The sequence below is a fragment of the Dryas octopetala genome, chromosome 7 (assembly GCF_963921425.1).
Source record: "Dryas octopetala chromosome 7, drDryOcto1.1, whole genome shotgun sequence".
Taxonomy (NCBI): Eukaryota; Viridiplantae; Streptophyta; class Magnoliopsida; order Rosales; family Rosaceae; genus Dryas; species Dryas octopetala.
In genome coordinates this window covers 19,385,322-19,403,615 of record NC_141372.1, presented here as the reverse complement: position 1 = coordinate 19,403,615, position 18,294 = coordinate 19,385,322, and the positions used below count along the sequence as shown (strand labels likewise).

Here is an 18,294-nt window from a genome sequence, read left to right as displayed (position 1 = left end):
ACTAGATGCGCCCCGGATCGGTTTGCCCAAGTTGTGGGTCGGTTTAATAATGATAAAATCACAGCTATAAATAAGATGGGGTTCGGTGTGCTTGCCCGGATGAAGTGCCATAGCTTGCGTCGCCGTCTATGTCGGTTTCTCGTGGATCGCTTTCAACCAGACACATGTTCTATTGAGATACATGGCAAGACTTCCATCATCACGCCTCAAGATTTCATGGTCTTAATGGGTGTTCCGGAGGGTGGAATGGAAATTTCGACTGCGGACTCCGTGAACAAGACCGAAGTCCAGACGTTGGCCAGTATCCATTGCACCAGTGATGGGAAGATCAAGATTGGTGACTTACAAAAAAGGCTTGGTGAGGCAGATATAATTGACGACAACTTTCGAGTGACTTTTATGTTGTTCGCCTTGGGCACTATTCTTTGCCCAACTTCTAGCCTACTAGTAAGTAGAAAATTTCTGGAAGCACTGAAAGAACCGAATACCATACGACTTGGTAAATGGGCAAGTTATTCCCTAAAGCATCTGGTTGATGGAATCAAGGCCTTCAAGTCTAACGAAGGAAGCTACCTATGCGGCTGTGTTCTGTTCTTACAATTGTACTATATGGATGCTCTTCAACATGGCAGAACAATGGTAGACCGTTCTTTGCCAGCCGTGGTTTCATGGGATGACCAAAAGATTAGTAGGCTGCTCAAATGGGTGAAAGAGAGAGGGGGATTTGTAAGCACAGAAATTGAACTAGGTGATCGTTGTTTCCCAGTTCACCAACATACGGATGTGACTTCCTTGAAGGGAGAGGTGGCCACATTGTCCCATACTGTGTATGTCCTCCAGAAGTCTGTGGCTGATGCTTGCTCATCAATTTCTGCCCTCCAGAAATCCCAAGTTGAAATGAATGCAAATGTTTCTGCTATCCAGAAATGCATCGCCGACGGCAATGAAGTAATGTCGCACATATTTATGCAATTTCAAGAAGAATTTTTTAACAAAGTGAGCGGAAAAATTGCTAGTATGGTGGCGGTTTCGCAAAATGCACATGTCCATAATGTGCCTAAGGAGGGTGAAACAACTCGACACCGGCTGGAATCACAACATAACAATCACTTTTCCTACATAAGCCAATGCGGAATGCTGCTGGACAATTAACTCTTGTGATGCCCCTAGGACATCGCTTCTTATTCGGTGAGTTTATGTACTTCTCGGCTCTTTCGCCTTCCTTGTCACAAACCCATAATCTACTACAGAATTTATCGGTCACCACGGACCGTCTCCCATCACGTACCCTAACACCAAATCCCATCGCCGAGGCATAATCTCTGTAAAACTTGTCTGCTTCTTCCAGTGTCAAAAATTCGGAGTCTATAAGGTCATATTCAGTTAACTGCTCATAACTTATCCCGTTGTGCTGCAGAATATCACCAAACCGAAACATGTTGCGAGTAGGGGTTGAAGGACCGGGAACATTCTGAGCTTCGTGGGGTGCAGATGTTGAAGCAAATCTGTTACAAGCGGTACCCATGTCTCCCTGCTGCAAAATAGATATATTTTTTAAGTAAGCAATTCATGAACTGTCCATTCACATGCAATTCTGTGTAGACGAAAGTGCAATTGCATTCTCAGACCAGTCAATACAATCTACTGTTTGCCAATCATGTTTTGACATGCAATCAAATAACATTTTGCACAACTAACAATAATTCAGTTTCAAGCCAATTATTCAGACAAAATACTACCCATAATTGTAAACCCTACCAAATTCTACCCAACTCACTCAATCGAACCAATTTGAAGTCAAATTGTCAAGCTCAATGGGAAACGTCAAGAGTAATTATAACCCAAATTCTTAAATCCCTAAATATATCCATACCTTGAAATCGAACAATTATCAAAACTATCCACATGAACTCATACCCCAATAACAATCTTAAGCCAAATCCTCAAATTAAATGGGAAAACATCAAGACCATACCAACCTCATGCTATCATCATCGATTTCAGATTCTCAAAAGGAACCCACAACAAATTACTCATAATTTCATTGAACAAAAGCCACAATCATGGAGGATGATTTAAATATCTAAAACAAAAGCCCCTCATGACTTAACCCATTAATTAAGACACAACTATGAAGGATGATTTAACCCAAAAGCCCGTCCTGAGTAGCCAATTTATTCTACCCAACAAATTAAAAAACAAAAAATACAGAAATAATTACAAAAATGATGGAGAAAAACCCATTCTGAAAATGAAAAGCTCAAGCACCTTAATGGGATCAACCTTCTCACCCTGCACAACCACCTTGTGAGTCTTGCAATTTGTGCTCACATCTTCAACCCCTAAAATTAAACACAAACAACCCATTAACATAAATCTCAAAACATAAATTACTTGTTCCTTAAATATAAGATGCAAGAATAAAAGCTAGGGGAATTTTCCTTGACAAACATAGTTGTTTCAATATTCAGTTCAGGCATATGCATTGCACTCATCACTGTATTATTCAATGGCACCAACAAAACAAACTCAGAAAAACAGCACGTAACGAGTTCATAAAATCATAAGCTAAAATGCGACCATGTGATGTAGATTATTATACATATAAATTATATACACATATCTGTGATAACCTAGATTTTAATTAAATTGTAGAAGTTAACATATGTAATATATATTGATAAGAATGTGAAGTTGTAGTTAATAAGAATCAAATATATATTATATAAAGTCACTTCATTTAATCTAAATCTAAATCTCTCGTTTCAAGTCCACAATCACAAAGCAAGCGTGGTTCTTGATTGCATATGATAGTTCTGTTTTTTTTTTTTTTTTTTTAAGTACAACATAGACACTTCTTGGACAGATATTTTGTTGCTTTTAATTTCTCTTTTTGGACTTGGTATTTACTTTTGTTTTTCAAAAAAATAAAAATAAAAATAAAAATGGGTTATACTAAGACTAAATTCTAGCTTTAGTAGGACAAAAAAAGAAACTAAATATTGAATACTATAATCAGTAGTAAATTACCTCCTACTGGGGGCTTTCGTGAGTAATCCCCCGGTATGCTCAGTGGGCCTGTAGCTGAAACCACTTCAGAGTTTCTTCGTTTAGAAGCTTTTTCAGAGGAAGGGAATATACAATGTAATTAAGATGTGAGGATCAAAAGTACTGCGTGTATTTCCATAGAGCAAAAAAGTAATATAGTTTACAAATTTTGATTAAGAGATGCATAAAAGTAAAAACATTTAGTGAAACCAAGATTACTTTTTACGTAAAAAGATTAGGTAGACACAATATAGTAACAGGATAATTTCAATAAGAACATATACATCTCACTTGACTGTCTACCATGGCTTCAAAATGTACCATGGGCTTTAAAGTTAAGTTAAAGTAAAACTTTCAATTTGTTCTCCCTAAAGCAATACTGTCTTTCAACTAGTGCAAAGTTTAGTTAATGAATATTGACACAAAAAAAAGTGGAAAAGCTAAACAGTGCATGCATTTCCAGTTTATGGATGTCATCATATGAATTGTAGACCCAGCCTACAAGGGTGCTCAACAAACCCATCCTACGCATGATCTCATACCTTCCAGTTATTTAGAAATATTGCTCTCCACCTGATCAAGTTTCTGAATAATTTCAACGGAACCTCATCATCGTAAAGTATATCTAATTTTAAACCTTCATGGAAAATAAAATAGCCTGACAAATCAGCCCCACTTACGTACTCCTCCTCCCACCCCCCCCCCCCCCTTTCCAAGATTTTGAAAAGAAAAAGAGCATAAAAACAAACCCCACTTTTCTTTTTCCTTGCACAAATTAAAAAGAAAAAAGGGAAAGCTATAACTATTCACTACAAATGAAAAAACTCTTATTGCCACACGAAAAAATAGTACGCAATCAATTAATTGGAAAGGTAGTAATCCTTCATATATCAGAGGTCAAAGAAAAGATGATATTCAGAATCAAGAAATAAAGGTGTGCACTGTGATAATCCTTCATATATTCCTAAACTGTCCACTCTTTAATAAAACTAATGCATGTAATTGTCCCCTGTGCATAGTCATAGTCAAACTTATTCCTAACAAAAACAAACACACAGAGGAGAACCTTAGAAAAATGAATATACCGATTCTCCTTTTGATTTAGCAGTGCCAATTTGTTTTCATACTCTGCTTCCCAGATGTCAGTGGTGCACAGGGATAAAAGGGATTTGGGATTGAAGTTGACAAATCACATAATTCAACCTGCATAAACACAGGTCATCCCTGTGCAGAAATATTTGTCATTCAACGTGTCTTGGCTTCAGATTAATTAAATTGCTGCATAAATTAGTTCAAAATCCAAATATTAAATTCATGAAAGAGATAGAGAGTTTGACATATGAATAAATCTACAAAATCAAATGTAAACAAATCGAAGCCCTAACCTGGGTGAGAGAGACAGAGTCGGAGTTTTATAGTTTCTGAGAGATCGAAACTCGGTGAGAGAGAGAGTGTGAGTTTTCTGGGTTTCTAGGTTTCGAAACTCAGTGAGAGAGGGTCTGAGTTTTCTGGTATGATGGGTGGGATTGAACGACAGTGCCAGGACGGTGAGAGAGAGTCTGATCTTTCTGGGATGGGTTTCTGAGTTTTCGGTGAGAGGATGGCGAGATCGAGGGTGGCGAGAGGGCGAGGATTCATGGAGAGAGTGAGAGACTGAGAGGGCGAGGATTCAGTGAGAAAGTGAGAGACTGAGAGGGCGAGGGCGGCGCGAGAGGGTCTGGGTGAGGCTACGTTATTTATTTTGAATGGAGAGTGAAATGGGCGGAAGTTCATCACTGTGATTTGGGTTTTACCATTTTTTTGATGCATCCCTCAAGAAAGTGGTAACTCAGTCAAGATTTGGGAACTTACCAAATTTTGACTATGAGTTACCACTTTCTTGAGGGATGCATCAAAAAAGTGGTAACTTCACAAAACTGCCTAAAACCCAAGTTACCACTTTCTTGATCTTAAATTCAAGAAAATGGTAAATTCACATCAAGAATGTGGTAACCACCTACGCATGCAACTGTATATAGATGAAAAGGCAATTGCATTCTCCGAGTATTAAAAACTAGCTCCTGTTTGCCAATCAGGTTTGAACATGCAATCACAAAATTATATCTTGACCAAACTTACCATTTTCTTGATTTTTTTTCTCAAGAAATGGTAATATTAGCTCAAGAAATGGTAAGTTACCACATTCTTGATCAAAGTTACCATTTTCTTGAACCAACCATTGAGAAAATGGTAACCAAATCAGCCAAGCAAAACATGTTACCAAATTCTTGATCGTTCGATCAAGAAAATAGTAACTTGGTTCAAGAATGTGGTAACAAAGGCCAATCTTGACCAAAGTTACAATTTTCTTGATTTTTTTCCTCAAGAAATGGTAACATTTTCTCAAGAAATGATAAGTTACCACATTCTTGATCAAAGTTACCATTTTCTTAAACCAAACATCAAGAAAATGGTAACCAAATCAGCCAAGCAAAACACGTTACTACTTTCTTGATCAATCGATCAAGAAAATGGTAACTTTGATCAAGAAAGTGGTAACTCAGCCTAAGCTTGACCAAACTTACAATTTTCTTGATTTTTTTCCTCAAGAAATGGTAACTTTAGATCAAGAAATGGTAAGTTACCATTTTCTTGATCCAAATTACCATTTTCTTGAACCAATCCTCAAGAAAATGGTAACCAAATCAGCCAAGCAAAAAACGTTACCACTTTCTTGATCATTCGATCAAGAAAATGGTAATTTGGTTCAAGAATGTGGTAACCAATCTCAACCTTGATCAAAGTTACAATTTTCTTGATTTTTTTCCTCAAGAAATGGTAACTTTTTCTCAAGAAATGGTAAGTTTTTGTTAAGAAATGGTAAGTTACCATTTTCTTGATCCAAGTTACCATTTTCTTGAACCAAACATCAAGAAAATGGTAACCAAATCAGCCAAGCAAAACACGTTACCACTTTCTTGATCGTTCGATCAAGAAAATGGTAACTTAGTTTAAGAATGTGGTAACTAAGGCCAATCTTGACCAAAGTTACAATTCTCTTGATTTTTTTCCACAAGAAATGGTAACATTTTCTTAAGAAATGGTAAGTTACCACATTCTTGATCGAAGTTACCATTTTCTTGAACCAAATATCAAGAAAATGGTAACGGAATCAGTGAAGCAAAACACGTTACCACTTTCTTGATCAATTGATCAAGAAAATGGTAACTTCATTCAAAAAAGTGGTAATCCAGCCCCAGCGTGACCAAAGTTACCATTTTCTTGATTTTTTTTTCTCAAGAAATGGTAACTTTTTCTCAATGAATTGTAAGTTACCATTTTCTTAATCCAAGTTACCATTTTCTTGAACCAAATTTCAAGAAAATGGTAACTTCATCACTGGGCCAAAAAAACGTTTCGCACTGCAACTGTGTATACACGAAAAGGCAATTGCATTCTCAGAGTGCTAAATACAAGCTCCTGTTTAACAATCAGGTTTTGACATGCAATTCAAAATTACACCATTTGACAAGTCTGGAGACGCGCCAGAGGTTTATTTTTTTTTCAACTTGGGTGGGTTAATTTTATATTTTGGGCGAGGATGGAATTTTTTTGGTTTCAATTTCAATATTTTGTGTTTTAATTTTTTTGTTTTAGTGATTTTCAGTTTTAGTTTTTTGAATTTTAAATTTTGTAGGGGGTTTTTTTTAGATCAAATTTTTTAAGGTATTAAGTATTAACAAGTTTAATTAAAAACCTTATACTAAAAGTCTAAAACTATATACATTACACATTTACATGTGTTTTACATTTTTAATCAATATTGTATCAAAATGTTTAGGCATTCTTGAGTTGGGTAAAATTTGTTGAATATCAAGTACCCAAAAGTGCCAATACATATTTTGCCAATACACATGCTTGTATTTTGCTGCCCCTTTATGTATTAACCAAAATCTTTTTCTGTTTTTTAATCATTGAATAATGCTGTTATAATTGGGATCCTGAGCAGTCTCTGTCGAATCGTTTAAAATCATTTAAACAGATCAAACGCAATGAATGAATTGTCAAAAGAACAAAGCAAATGCCATTTGTTTTTTCAGCCCAACTGATATCCAAAACAAGATTGGAAATCGTAATCAAGTTTTTTCGATGTATAAAACCTCCTGAAACTGATATAAATAAACAAGATTATACATGTCAATTTTTAATGGGATTTGGATGTTATAAATGTTATTTATATTCCATTCTCTCATAAAAATCCATCCATTCAACAAAAATCCATCCATTCATAAAAAATTTCATCCATTCATTTAACTAATCAATATTTGTTCAAATACATGTTCCAAAAGCACGGAGAGTTTCAGAGACCAATTTTGATCCTTGGAGAACATAATGGGACCATTGGAAGTGGTTTGGAAAATATCAGCAACTAGCTTGAACACACTTGGTATGAAATACTAGTCAATCTTCATGTGTTGATTGCTGAGACGTTGCAGACCACACAATGGCAAGATACTCTGCCTCTGCAATAGGTCTGGAGGCAAGGTTGCTTCTTCACACAATTTTAACATGAAGATATATTATTATAGAGGCAAGCCCCTGCCCATTGCAGTATTTTTTCAGCATCTTTCACAAAAGGAATGTATTTGTCTAGTCTAACATACCCAATTATCCTATGCTAGTTTAAATTGGAGTGCCTGAATATTTACTAACGAACATGAACTTATTAATTTTAATCCTCAATTTCTGAAATAATGATTAGAACCCCCAGTTAATCTATTCATTCCAAGCACATGAAAAAGTAACGTCTCAAACAGTTAATTGTCATAATTTTCGGGATGCATATAGATCGATTGTCCTCCTACGTCCAAAAGTTTTGCCTTTGAGCAGAAGTAGGTAGAATTTTCTGAAAATGTTGACTTGAGCCACATTTTTCAGAACTTTTGTGTTATGCATAAATCAACTTAGACATTAACTTCAACAACTAGGTGATGATTCATAAATTAAAGGCTGATTGCGAAGGCTATACACGCTAAGTAAAAATAAATGACATAATAACAGTGTGTTTTTTTTTTCTCAACTTGGGTGGGTTAATTTTAATAATTTTGGGCGGGGAAGAAATTTTGGTTTCAATTTCAATATTTTGGGCGGGGAATGAATTTTAGTTTCATAAAATCACATTTTTTGGGAGGGGAAGCAAATTTGGTTTCAATTTTAAGTTTTTGGGCAGGGAATGGTACTTTTGATTTCCACTTCAACTTTGTAGGGTGAAAACTGGTAATTTCTTTTGGAAGCGTCCAATAAATGGCCAAAGCACTTCCGGTCATCCCACTATATACTATATCAAGTATATTGATCAAAATTAACTAAGACAATATATTAGAGGTCAATATCGGTACTCAAAGATCCTTTTAGATTGACAAGAAAACATCTTATGTTTTTGTAAACCACAACATATGTATTCTAAAAGTTTTAAAATATAAATTGATTGCATGTCTAAATGTGATTGTCAAACAGGGGTGTCAAACTGCCAATTTGATACAGCAATTGCATATCGGGCTGGAATAGATTGACATTGCAATAATATTTACTCCAAATGTTCATGTATCACAATATGCTAATAAGGGCATATCACTGAAGAAAACATCCGTGTGTATCCAAACATAATATTTACCAAAGTGTCTACATATTTTGACAACATATCCACATTTACACATCAAGTACCAAAAAGTGCCAATACAGAGTTTGCCAATACACATGCTTGTATTTTGATGCCAGCTGCAATAATACCCCTTTATGTATTAACCAAACCAAAGTCAACAACCTTGGCCCTCATGTCATCCCCAAGAAGTATGTTTGAGGGCTTTAAATCTCTCGTGCTGGGGTATTCTTCTCTTCATTGCTTTGTGGGACAGGGGGGCTGTTGTTCTTGCTGGCTGCCTTCTGTGAGGGGCTTTTTTTGTGCTTGGCTGCAAATTTGAAAAATAAGAATGAACTTCATTTAAGGGGACATGAGATTTCTAACCAATTTAAAGCAGCTGTAAGATAAGAATGAACTTCATTTCAGAATTTGATACCAATGCAAGGAAAGAAAGTCTAAAAAAAAAAAAAACAAATTTTCAACCAATGCATAATAATCTGTATCAAGCCTATAAAATGTGCAAATGTGCAGCTAGTGTATAAAATGTGGAGCAAGTGTATGAAATTTGGGGCATACTAAAGCTGGATGCAATTGAGGTTCCAATCAGCCAAACCAATCCTAATTGTACCTTTTTTTTAAATGTTTTTTATTTGCATTTGCAAGTTAAAATGTTATGATAATTGGTAACTTATACTAATTAATATATTAAGCATAAAGATCAGCAGTCAAAAGCAATTTTGCACAGTAGTACAAATTAACTGATTTGTAAAAATGTATTTAAATGCAAATTTTGAGAACAAAGGAAGAACCTCTAACTTACTGAGCAATACAGAAGTATAATCTACTAATTCAAAATGATCATAATATTTTAATCAAAGTGTTTGATTAATCAGAGTGTTTTAATCATGAATCGATACCTACTAAAATCATAATCTATATAAGAAGGCAAAAAAGTGGAACCACTTTTCCACAGCACCCCTCACCAACGGAAAAAAGAAAACCAGAAAGCCTAATCTCTATTTTAAGAGACTTAAAGTCGTGGCCCAAATGACTGCATGTCCATTTTACGTTGGACAATTGAATTGAGAAACCTCATGAATTAGCTTTCAAAATCAATTAAGCGACGTCTGTAGCCAGGTAAGTAGCTATATCTATACATAGTCAATATTCACCATTAAACCATCTTATTCTTGGGCATGTCATCAACTATTTAAGAAACCTGAAGATAAAATAAATGATTTCACAACATGTTTATGTGTTTATTAACATTTGTTTAGGTAGAAACTTGCCAAAAGCAGACATAATATACAATGGATTTATAAAATTTTGGGGTCCTAAATATTCGACGGCCTGAGATATATAGTTATCTCATTCATTTGCCTACTTTCAAGACCAGCCTTAGACATAACCAACCTTTCAAGGGTTGCAAACCAAATGAAATCAAGTCCATAACGAAAATCAAAGACTGCCCTGTTTGCCAACATAAAGGGAAAAAATTAGCAAGCTTAAATTCACATGCATTAAGTGGAGGGAATTTGATAACAATGCCACCCCCAAAACAAACTCACAGGCTCGACAACCTTGCAGGTCAATGCAGACGACCAAGCAAACCAAACCCAGGAAGAAAAACAGAAGGCAAGCAAGCAAACGCAAAGAAAAGGCAAACAAAAAATATTTGATGCCGCGGACAAATATTGTAATGGATGAAAAGGTAAAATGTTATAATATTGTAATTAGATGAAAATGATGACATAAAATAGGCTGTGATTAAAATTAAAAAAATGAAACGAGAAAGTTAAAGTATTGAAACATTATATCTAAAATATTATTTGGGATGCTTCAATAAAGATGACTTTGTTATCAAATTGCATACAATAACAAACTACATTTATGAATCACTTTTTTCATATCATTAAGAAAAGAACATGGTTGAGATTTGAATATATGCATAAATGAAATTTGAAATTTGAAGTGGAAGAAAAGAACATAGCAATTATTTTCTTAATCCAGAAACATAATTGCAACAATACCTTGTCTTGCAGATCAAACACCTTCAGATTTACTTCTTTAAATGTGAATGTTGGTTTGCTTAACCAGGAGTCCTTCATGAAAAAAAAAAAAAAAAAAAAAAAAAAAAGCAAATGGGGGAGCAGAGTCATAAACTTGTGGGCATACTTGTAATGAATTAATTAAGGAGACCAGGGTAAAAATGAGTGGGTAGCTAAATATAATTAGCAGCAAATCAAGAACTGAGTGAAATTATGCACTTAAGCTACTGCTGACTTGAGGTTTCGTAATGGAAATATCTCAAAAATACCTTATAGCTCGAGAGCAGCCCATAGTTTCACCTTTGAGAGAAAATATAAAAAACATTCATTTTCACCATTAGCCACAAAATTGTACAAAATTGAAGTCATGCTAAGTTTCAAAAAATTATTGACAAAAAAAAAAAAAAAAAAAAAAGAGTGAGATATACTAAGCTATAATCCTCTAGCCACAACACCTTTACGTTGAATATACATTCACATCCAAAAGAAAAAAAGGTGGATCATCAAAAGAACAACTAAAGGCTTACTGCATCATGAATGAATGTAATTGCACAACATATGGATAGCTATAAATTTCTGCCTGCAGTATCCATTGTTTGAACATGACAGAAAATAAAGAATACACCTGCTCCTCCTCAACATATAAAACACTCATACAAAAATTATAAATAAATAAAAGAAAAAAGCAACATTACCTCTGGGTGAGGAATCAAGAATTAAACAACCAATACCCACTTCTTACAAACACTAAAAAATAACAGAAAACTACAATGAGAGAAACTAAAAGTATATTGAAAGTAAATTAGAATGACCTGTAGGCTTCTATGCCAAGTAAATTAACAATGAAGGGTACTTTCTTCTTTAAGAAAAGTTCAGACTATATTCTTCTAGTTGAATTGTTGAATCCTTGTTTTTCTTTCTTTAATAACTATTTTCTAGAGGGGAGGGGTAAACTGATAATGGATTCCCAAGATTGCTTTAAGACATGTAGTTGATTTGATAATGGAGTCATGATTGTGTTAAGACATCTAGATGCTCCTTGCAACAAAAATTTCCGTTTTTTATCTCCAACATTCTGATACTAGTGATAATGAAGCAAAATGAATCAATTATCACAATTCGGATTGCATAAAACGCATACAGTAAGGCTTCATAAAATTGCCCTTCACTTACGCCATCCCTGATCAGAAATATTTGCCATTCAAATAAGAACAGAGCAACCTAGTTGAAGGGTAACCCAAGTATTTTTTACAAACATGCAGTGCCAATGTTAAATTTTGTTGCACAGACTGACCTAGGAATACAAACATGTACCTGTAAAATATAATCCTTAGTGGCTTCTGCCCTGTTACCTTCCTACATGAAACCAAAAGATCCCTGGACAAAAGAGAATATGATATTGAGATAGAACATTGCTATATGTGAAAACCCAAATCGGGGAAAAAACCAATTACATTTTCTGGCATAGCAAGAAAAACCAATTCCTCTGAAATCCATACAAGTAAGAGAATTTAAATACACAAATTTCAGAAAGCCATTGCAAGGTAATTGACAAGATTCACAATCTCTCTATGCGGACGCAATTATACCTCTGTAATGATCCGGTAGCGACCATGACCTGATACATGATCCCCGAGAGAGACCTCGAAGCCGCTAGAAAACTCGGATCGCCGGCGAAGGGGTTGGATCTGTTCTCCTTTGATTCTCCTTCATGATTGAATTTTAGGTCTAAAGGAGGACACCCAGACGATCAGTGTGTCAAGAGGACGATGTCTTGGGTGGTCGGTGTCGCAACTTCGCCGGAGAAGGCGAATGGCCGTCACGAAGTTCAATTGGTTCATGGATTTCGACATGGTAACTGGTAGACGAATATTTGGGGCCGATTTTGTCAACGTTGCCGCCGGACGGCTGGGTTTTGATCGGAGAAAGGGTGCGGGAGAGAGAGGGTAAAGAAGCAAATGAGATCTGCGTTTTTTGCTTGCCCTGACTCAGAAGGATTTCTTTTGTTTTGTTCAGAGGTTATTCTTTCTCTCTCATTATGGGCTACCGATTCAGCCCTTGTTTTTTTTCTCATCCGTTAGATCAAATATATCTCATCCAACGGTTAAAACTCTGAAGGCATTGTATGCCTGCAGTCATTATAGAATTTCCGGTGGCGTCGCGTAGAGTTGAAGTTACGTAGAACACCTCTCCAACTCTCCCTAAATTCAGAGGCTTCTCTGACCCCTCACTCGATAAAATCAGAGGCTGAAGACGATGCTGAAGAAAAATCATTTGAGCTTTCTTCACCAGCTGAAGACGACGATGTCGACAAGTGCTTCTTCTTCTTGCAACAGACACAGAGGTATTCCTTTGCCTTGTCTTCACTACTCTACTCATCTTGTTTTCTTCAACAATTACTTTGCCTTGTTTCATTCTCAATCCTCAATCCCAACAAAATCTACAAACCCCCAACCCAAACCCACTAATCTCCACGATGCTTTCAATTTGTTCAATACCATGCTTCAAATGCGTCCTCTGCCTTCGGTTGTCCGTTTCAATCAAATTATGGGTCAAGTTGCACAATTGAAACATTATTCGGCAGTCATCTCGTTGAGTAACCAAATGAACGTGTTGGGAATTGCACCTAGTGTTTATACTCTTACTATTGTCATCAATTGTTTTTGTCATTTGAAACAACTGGGCAATAGCTTATCTGTCTTGGGAAAATTCTTCAAATTTGGCTTTGAACCAAATGTTGCAACCTTCACCACTCTAATCAGGGGCTTTCTTCTCGAAGATAGAGTTGCTGAGGCTGCAGGACTGTACAGAAATATGGTGGAGGGAGGTTGTAAGCCCAATGTGGTCACATTTGGTACATTAATAAACGCCTTTTGCCAAAAGGGTAATAATGGTGCGGCTATTCAATTGCTTAGGAAGATGGAACAAGAAGGCTGTAAACCTAACGTAGTTGTCTTTAACACCATCATTGACAGTCTTTGTAAAGACACGCTAGTTGCTGATGCATTGAATCTCTTCTCAGAAATGATTAGTAGGGGTATTCCTCCAAACGTCATTACGTATACCTCTTTGATTGATGGAGTTTGCAAATTAGGCAAGTGGGAAGAAGCTACGAGATTGTTGAAGGAAATGGTGAGTAAAAAAATCTTTCCAGATGTACACACCTTCAGTGTCTTAGTAGATACACTTTGTAAGGAAGGGAAAATTGTGGATGCAAAAAGCGTGGTTGAAATGATGATTCAAAGAGATATTGAACCTAATACAGTTACGTATTGTTCGCTTATGGATGGTTACTGCTTGCGAGGAGAATTGAAGGAAGCAAAACGAGTTTTTGATCTAATGCATAGCAAGGGTGCCATTTTTGATGCTCATAGTTATAACATATTGATAAACGGATATTGCAAGCATAAAAAGATCAGAGACGCCATGATGCTTTATGAGGAAATGTCTCGTAAGGGACTGGTTCCAAATACCATTACTTATAACACACTTATTGATGGTTTTTGCAAAGTGGGGAGATTACAAGATGCTCAAAACTTGCTCTCTAAGATGCAAGCTTGTGGCCAACTGCCAAATGTTCGAACTTATGCTGTTTTACTGGATGGCCTTTGTAAAAACCAACAACTTTCTATGGCGATAGAATTGTTTAGAGAGATGGAAGGCAAGAAGTTGGATATGGATATTGTGATTTACAATATTCTAATTCAAGGTTTGTGCAAAGCTGGAAAACTTGAATCTGCATGGGATCTCTTTCGTGGTTTATCATCAAAGGGACTTCAACCTGATGTGAGGACATATAATATAATGATTAATGGACTTTGTACTGGAGGCCTAATAGGTGAAGCCGAAAAGTTGCTTAGAGGAATGGAAGAGAAAGGCTGTTCTCCAGATGATTGCACCTATAACACAATTATTCGAGGGTTTCTTAACAATGATGAGACATTAAGGGCGGCGGGACTTATTGAAGAAATGGTGGAGAGGGGTTTCTCTGCAGATGCATCAACGCTGGAATTGATAATTGACCTATTGTCTAAAGATAAAGTAGATCCAGCTTTGTTGGCATTGATAACATGAGTTGATTTGCCTCTTTGAAAATTCATAGTTTTTTCAGATCCTCCTCATTATCACAGTGAACTTTGAAACTACTGCACTTTTGACAATGATGGATGTCGTCTATATGTTATCTATGACATATCCATCATGTGAAATTTATGTCTTTTATCATGTAGATTCTTCTGGTCTTTAGAGCTGGGTGTGAAAGTTTGTTGGTGTGGTAGTTGTTGCAGGTTGGTTGATTGTGGTGGTGGTGGTGGTGCAGTGATAGTTTGTTGTTTTGGTAGAGGTTTTATGGTCAAAGTGGTTCACAGCGCTTGTGGGTATGCGAGGACCTGGTATGAGGCTTGACCTCGTATGGTTCTTCCTTCGAATGGAACAAAGATACCCCTGAAATATGTAAGTTTAGTTTACACTTGATAGATACTTTCGAGTGAAACCTTGTATTTTCTTCAGACTCTTATGTTTTAAAAGAAAAAATTCTGTGATAATTTGTCACTTCTTTTACATAGAAAATGATGTAGGGACCAAAAAGATCAAAAGGATGGAAGATTTTCAAAATGAGGTACAAGTGGAGTAAATGTCATGCTTATATTTAAATGAGGATTAAAATGTTATTTAAAAGCTTCTTAGCCATATTGAGTGGAGTACCCTATGAAATCCATCAAATGGCTCATTTGGTCGTTTCAGTTCAAAATGCCTTCTCATCTCAAATATTTTCAATATTGTCTTAATTTCCGGTATTCTCTTTGGTGAAATTTAAATTGTGAACTTGCTCCAATCAAGAAAATGAGCAAAGGGTAATGCATAGTCTGGTCTGCCTTGTCATCACTCTTCTACAGCTGTACACTTTGACAATTGTTGACTGACTGTAACTTGTTACATAGTTAGCTGTGAGATTGTATTTAAAGTCGCTTCTGAAATCATTTAATGAGAAACTGATTAATCAGATTGTGTCTTTTCCTGGAAGCTTGTGTCTTCTATTCCTCTGTTTCAACACAGCCCCACCCCACCGGCTTGTTTTGATTTCATTTTCATTAATATCTGTGTTATGAATTCGATGACATTCCTGATCATTTTCGAAGGTATAAACAAAATTTTAAATGTTAGGAGGACACAGATTGATGCCAAAATATCGGAGAAACAAATGCATAACGATGATGTTGATAGATGCTTGACATGTTGTGCTATCCAGGAAGAAATGAAACCCAATCTTGATCATATCTTGCTTGAAAATAATCTTAGTAGAAAACTCCATTAATCCCTGAGACTGAGTAGGACTTTGAAATTTTAGGAATGGAAGAAGGTTCTGGAGGAAATTAAACCTAGTAATTAAGGAATCTTTGTGCTTCTAGAAATTAAGAAATCTCAGTTTTTGGATATTTGAATTTTGTTTTGACTCTCTTTTGGTTTTCTTTACAATGAAATTAAGTGGCTTTCCATTCGTTTTTGCTGTTTCTCTTCATGTATCTGACTTTCTTGTTATCATCATAAAACTCATGGTTCCTATTATTTTATGATGTGCATTTGGGATTTTGTAGTAGTTTCTATTATCAGCTCAGGCACTCTATTTTCTCTCTTCCAGATATTCTCCCCCCTCTCATTTCCGTTGCTTTACTTATATTTTAATCCGCTTGTCATCTTTTTGTCCAAAATCAGGTCATAAGGACTTTACTTCTACTGGGAGATCAAAAGAGAAGGTAGGAACATACTTTGTCAAGCTTTTGTGGGAAATAGAGGGCAAGAGAGGGAAGAAGAAAGAGAGAGAAGAGGGAAAGTCACCGGGGTTCTGGTGAGTAAGGGAGGGGTTTGCTGGGTGGGTGTGGGGCTGGGTGTTCTTTTTCATTTTTGTTTGTAAAAAAATTCTTTTAATTGAATTGTTTGAGAAAAAACTGGTGTCTATGTTAATCCATATTTTTTTATAATTTTTTTATATTCTTCCTCTCCATTTTTTTAATTTTTTTTTTTTTTAATATTCTCTGAACTAATCTTCACTTGGTTAAAGGTCAATGTTAAGTTGGTTGCTGCTGAGGAAGCTCTTGCACTATCAATATGGACAACGGCTACAATTTGCCAAGTTCTCTCCCTTGCAAGTGTAAGCTCACTTGTTTGTCTTGAGTCCAGCTGTGTTAAATAGTTTTTACTACTTGGTTCAGATTTTTTTCTATGGTAATCCATATTGTGATGGGTTTGTTTTTTTCCTTTGTCCATGCAATCCATATTTTCTGAATCTGAGTTTTCCGGGAGATAAAGAACACAGCCAATGAAATTTTGTATATAAGGCAAGAAAGCCCTAACGATATAATTTTGATAAGGAATAACTGGATAACCTGCATAACAGTCTTTACGTGACTCCATGATGAATAACTGGATAACCTGCATAACAGTTTTGACATGACTGCATAACAAGCTTTAAATTAATAAAGCCAACTATTGATGAGGTCAACCAGCATTGCTCTCTAGGTAATTTTAGTTATTTAGTGTTTCATGGCTATGCACACTCTGTTCTTCAACAGTTATGATGACTTTTCATTTCAGATATATATTTTGCCAATTCATTTTAAGGAGGCTCCACTTCAAGCGAGGTTTAAATGCCCATTTCCCAGCTCACATGTAAGTTCCACTTTTCTAATATGGTGCTGGACAATTTCATTCCTATAGATGCTGAGTAATAATGTATGTTTGGTATTATGTTCTTTAGTACCTCACTTGCTTGGTGCTTTCTACATCTGCCATTTATTTCCATACTGACTCTAGTAACATGATTCATGAGACTCCATGCTGAGATTTATTAAGTACAATGGTAATTTCATAAGCTTGTGTGGATGTTCTGACTGTTCTTTTTTTGCTCTTCTTTTCAAGTACATTGGTTTCTTGGTGAACCTTTCAAGGGATGTTTGGCTATAGATGTTCAACAAGATGATTTATCTTTTCTTGGCATTTTATTTTTTCATGGGATGGAAAAGTTGAGCAACTTAGATTTATATGTATGTGTTTATTTCAAGTGTTAACTAGTTTTTCCTGTAATGCTTATCTCGCTCATGAGTTAAATGTATGCAGCTAATTCAGTTAAATGATGATAGTTAATCTAACTAATGATGTATAATTTGTTTTCATGGACATGAAAAAAAAAAAAAACTAAATAAGTAGGCTCGTGAAAAAAAAGCGGGCTTGTGCTTTGACCCGGGCTCTGCCCGTTAAGGCCTGGCCCACCAAGGGCTTGTGCTTGAGTGCTTGACCTAGTGTTTGGAATAAATAGGCCAGGCTGAGCCCGGCACGAATATGAATCGGGCACGGCTCGAATCAAGAACGGACCGATTTTAAACATGATGGGTTGGGCTGGGCTGGCCTGTCTGACACATCTATGTGTTTTTTATCCTTTTAACTTCTTTCGGGCATACAAGGATTACTTAGAGCATGTGCAATGCTAAATGTCAATTGACATGTTAATACAAGCCAATTGACGCCCATTTTTTAATTATGTCAATTATTGACTTGACTTAAGTTATTTTGTTTGCAATGAGT

The 18,294-nt window shown here is 35.9% G+C and overlaps 1 protein-coding gene and 2 long non-coding RNA genes across 3 annotated transcripts; 2 read left to right on the top strand and 1 right to left on the bottom strand.

The window, feature by feature from the left end:
* Positions 1-8,590: 8,590 nt before the first annotated feature.
* On the bottom strand, positions 8,591-12,694 carry LOC147280313 (uncharacterized). Its single transcript, XR_015123440.1, has 5 exons — positions 12,306-12,694; positions 12,031-12,093; positions 10,986-11,016; positions 10,699-10,770; positions 8,591-8,996 (listed from the first exon to the last, which is right to left on the bottom strand). It is a non-coding gene; the product is annotated as an uncharacterized LOC147280313 (long non-coding RNA).
* Positions 12,695-13,200: 506 nt separating this feature from the next.
* Positions 13,201-14,940, top strand: LOC147280312 (uncharacterized). Its single transcript, XM_086251580.1, has one exon. The coding sequence runs from the start codon at positions 13,216-13,218 to the stop codon at positions 14,788-14,790; it is 1,575 nt and encodes a 524-aa protein (XP_086107706.1). The 5' UTR covers positions 13,201-13,215; the 3' UTR covers positions 14,791-14,940.
* A 93-nt stretch (positions 14,941-15,033) lies between these two features.
* LOC147280311 (uncharacterized) lies at positions 15,034-17,762 on the top strand. Its single transcript, XR_015123439.1, has 5 exons — positions 15,034-15,168; positions 16,429-16,469; positions 16,775-16,864; positions 17,308-17,382; positions 17,632-17,762. It is a non-coding gene; the product is annotated as an uncharacterized LOC147280311 (long non-coding RNA).
* The last annotated feature ends 532 nt before the right edge of the window (positions 17,763-18,294 follow it).

What these genes read in the sequence shown, in the direction of transcription:
- LOC147280312 (XM_086251580.1), top strand. Translation starts at nt 13,216, where the DNA reads ATGCTTCAAATGCGTCCTCTGCCTTCGGTTGTCCGTTTCAATCAAATT.